This window comes from Hipposideros armiger, unplaced genomic scaffold, assembly GCF_001890085.2.
Source record: "Hipposideros armiger isolate ML-2016 unplaced genomic scaffold, ASM189008v1 scaffold_664, whole genome shotgun sequence".
Taxonomy (NCBI): Eukaryota; Metazoa; Chordata; class Mammalia; order Chiroptera; family Hipposideridae; genus Hipposideros; species Hipposideros armiger.
Window position 1 is genome coordinate 1,136,142 of NW_017732014.1, and position 2,786 is coordinate 1,138,927.

Consider the following 2,786-nt stretch of genomic DNA (forward strand, 5'->3'; position numbering starts at 1 on the left):
CGCCAGAGTGTGCCCCCACCCCCATCCGTCAGGGAGGCAGGGCTGGTAATGTCTAAATAGGGGGTGAGTCTGTGGGAAGAGGGCCTCCAGGATGGGCTCCTGAGCTGCTTGAGGGCAGGGCTGGGTCCATCCCCCACCCCCATCCGCGCACATAGGGTTTAGCTGAGTAACTGCGATTCACTTGGCCAGCATCTGCCTGGCTCTGTGCTGGGCAGGGCCAGAACTGGGGAGGGACCCAGAGGCGAACAAGTAAACATCTCAGGTGGGAGGAGGCCGTGGAGGGGTCCACCAGGGAGGGCAAGTGAGTAACTGCTCAGAAAGATTGGGTGGTTACTGGACACCCAAGACAGGGCAGGAGTTTGGGGGTGGCTGGGGCAGGGCAGCCCCAGCCAGGAATGGCATGTACAAAGGGCAGGGAGGTAGCCCAGGGAATTTGGCACCGAGCGTGTGGGCGGGGGAGGGCAGGCGAAGGCAGGGCCCAGACCAGACTCTACAGAGGTGGAGGAGCCCCCTGCTCTGGGGGTGTTTTAAGCAAGAGGACCCTTCCTCGTCCCATTTGGGTCTCATCCCAGCCTCGGTTGGCAGCTGAGGCAGAGGTGCTTACCCACATCAGACAGCAGGCAGAAGAGCCCAGGTGTGTGATGCGCAGATGCTATGAATGTAAGCAGGTGGGAGCCGGTGGGGGAGGGGGAGGGGAGGGGCCATTGTCCTGGGTGTGACCCCTGTGGGTTGGGCAGGTGAAGTGTGTGTGGGGTGGGGGAATGAGGGTGTCTGGCCCGCTTCCATCCATCCCGTCTTAGCCACCTACCTGCCTGCACGTCGGGCACCTGGCCTTGCTCCCCAGGGAGAGGTCCCGCTGGGCAGCGTGCAGCCCAGATTTGTTGACACTGGTGGGGTAGCCAGGGCCGGGGCGTTTGTGCAGGGATGCGTCACGCTCCAGGGCTCAGGACTGGGGGTGGAGGGGGCCCAGAGGGGGAGGGAATGAGGGGTAAGGAGCCACACGGGGTGTTCTGCCCCCCCCCCCGCCACAGGCCCTGGAACACAAACAGTGGCTTCACAGGCGCCCCCTGCCCCTTTACCCCCAGCACTCAAGAGAATGACCTCCACCTTCCACTTTGAACCTGGCTCCACATAGAACGTTTATTGAGCATCTGCAATGCAGTGAGTGATGTGTCCCATGGTGGCTGGGACCAACCCACCCTCAGGACACCCCCACCTCCCTATGACACCCATTTTTCGAGCACTATGATGCCTTGAAGCAGCTTGACCCCTTGCTTTGTTCATCACCCCCAGAGTCTGGGGTCCCCAGCACCAGCCCACTGGCCACCCCTAAGGCAGTGCCCTGGGGTCCCTGGGCCGAGGCGACGGTGAGGCTCAGCTGGGATTGGGGGCATAAAGCCCCTTAGGATCTCTGGATCATCACCTGGAACTTACCTGGAAGAGAAGGGCTGGCTTTAGCTTGAGGCTGGAATCTGAGGGGAGAGGCAGAACGCACCCAAACAGCTCAGGCCCTGTGCCAACAGCCCGGGTGGCCTCACTGGTCAAAGGGGTTGATGCTCTCGCCCACCTGGCCTGCATCCCAGGGCTTTGTGTGACCAGGGGCATGAAGGCCAAGCATGTAGGCTGCGGGGAGAGGCCCGGCAAGGGCTTGGGTGGCATGTATTGCTCAGGTCCTAACCACTTGGGCCTGAGGGGCCCCCATGGGTGGGACCGGCAGCTCAGCAGAGGGAAAAACAACTGGGTGGAGGGAGGCAGAATGGAGAGTTGGCTGCAGGCTGCCCCCAGGTAGGAATGGGGTTCAGCGTGTCTGATGGAGGACCCTGGGGGTCAGAACACCCCTTCAGTCAGGCTGCAAGTTACATGGGGTCTGGCTGCCTTTGCAGCCCCCATTTGGATGACTTCTATAATGTCCACCTGGGTTCCTGTTCTAGGAGACCATTGAGACCACTAGACCAGGTCATCAAGCGTTCTCTCTGGGCTGGCACACACCTGGGAAGCAGGCTGGGGGACCTCAGGGGCCAGGGGCATGGATGGGTCGCACCTACTATGGGGCTTGGCACGTAACTTAAGTTCTCAGGGTGTCAAATTCCCCACCTATAAAATGGGGCTCAGTGACCCGGCCCTCAGGAGAAGGGACAAAGGACTTGGGAGCCCCCACCACACTCAGCAATGGCAGGACCCCCCCCTCCCCCAACAACTCACAGGCTGGCAGGGCTGCCACGGAGGCGGTGACCAGGCTCTTGATGCCCAGGGTGCTGAGGGTGCCACGCAGGAGGCCACAGGTGAAGGCCAGGAACTGGGGACAGGGGGCAGGGCAGGAGGGAGCACAGGTCACTATGGGAAAAGGAGAGGCCAACACCCAGGACTGGAACAGGGCCACGCTGGGCTTTGGGCTTCACAGCGGGGCCAACCCCTTGGCCTGGGGAGAGGCTTACCTTGGGGTAGGGGCTGGATAAATAGGGGAAGTGAAATGTGGGTATCTCTCAGCACCCCCATACCTTGGGTGCTTCCTCCACATACTGCAGGCCCGAGGACATCCGGATGAGGAAGGGGAAGCTGTTGTCCTGTAGGACGTAGGTCCCCTAGGAACAGAGGAGAGGCTGTGGGGGCTGGGGCAGCACCTGTGCATTTGTGGGGGGCGGGAGGGAGAGAGGAAGCCAGGATGTCCAGAAGGATCCTTCTCTCAAAACCACTGTGGGGCCGGCCGAGTGGCGCGATGGTTAAGAACTGGCTTGGGGGCCGGCCGAGTGGCGCGATGGTTAAGAACTCGCTTGGGATGCCAGAGG

The 2,786-nt window shown here is 61.8% G+C and overlaps 1 protein-coding gene across 3 annotated transcripts in view; it reads right to left on the minus strand.

Annotated features, from left to right (window-relative positions):
* The window catches only part of TRAPPC6A (trafficking protein particle complex subunit 6A), an 18,276-nt gene that overhangs the window by 844 nt on the left and 14,646 nt on the right, over positions 1 to 2,786 (minus strand). Inside the window, exons 4-8 of one of the 3 annotated variants that reach the window (XM_019626308.1) lie at positions 2,499 to 2,582; positions 2,203 to 2,296; positions 1,435 to 1,472; positions 809 to 887; positions 605 to 652 (exon numbers count right to left, since the gene is read on the minus strand). In XM_019626308.1, coding sequence (XP_019481853.1) covers positions 605 to 652; positions 809 to 887; positions 1,435 to 1,472; positions 2,203 to 2,296; positions 2,499 to 2,582 — 343 coding nt within the window. Of the gene's footprint in view, positions 1 to 604; positions 653 to 808; positions 950 to 1,121; positions 1,473 to 2,202; positions 2,297 to 2,498; positions 2,583 to 2,786 lie in introns of those variants that run through there. The other 2 variants (XM_019626309.1, XM_019626310.1) reach the window with 2 other exon arrangements.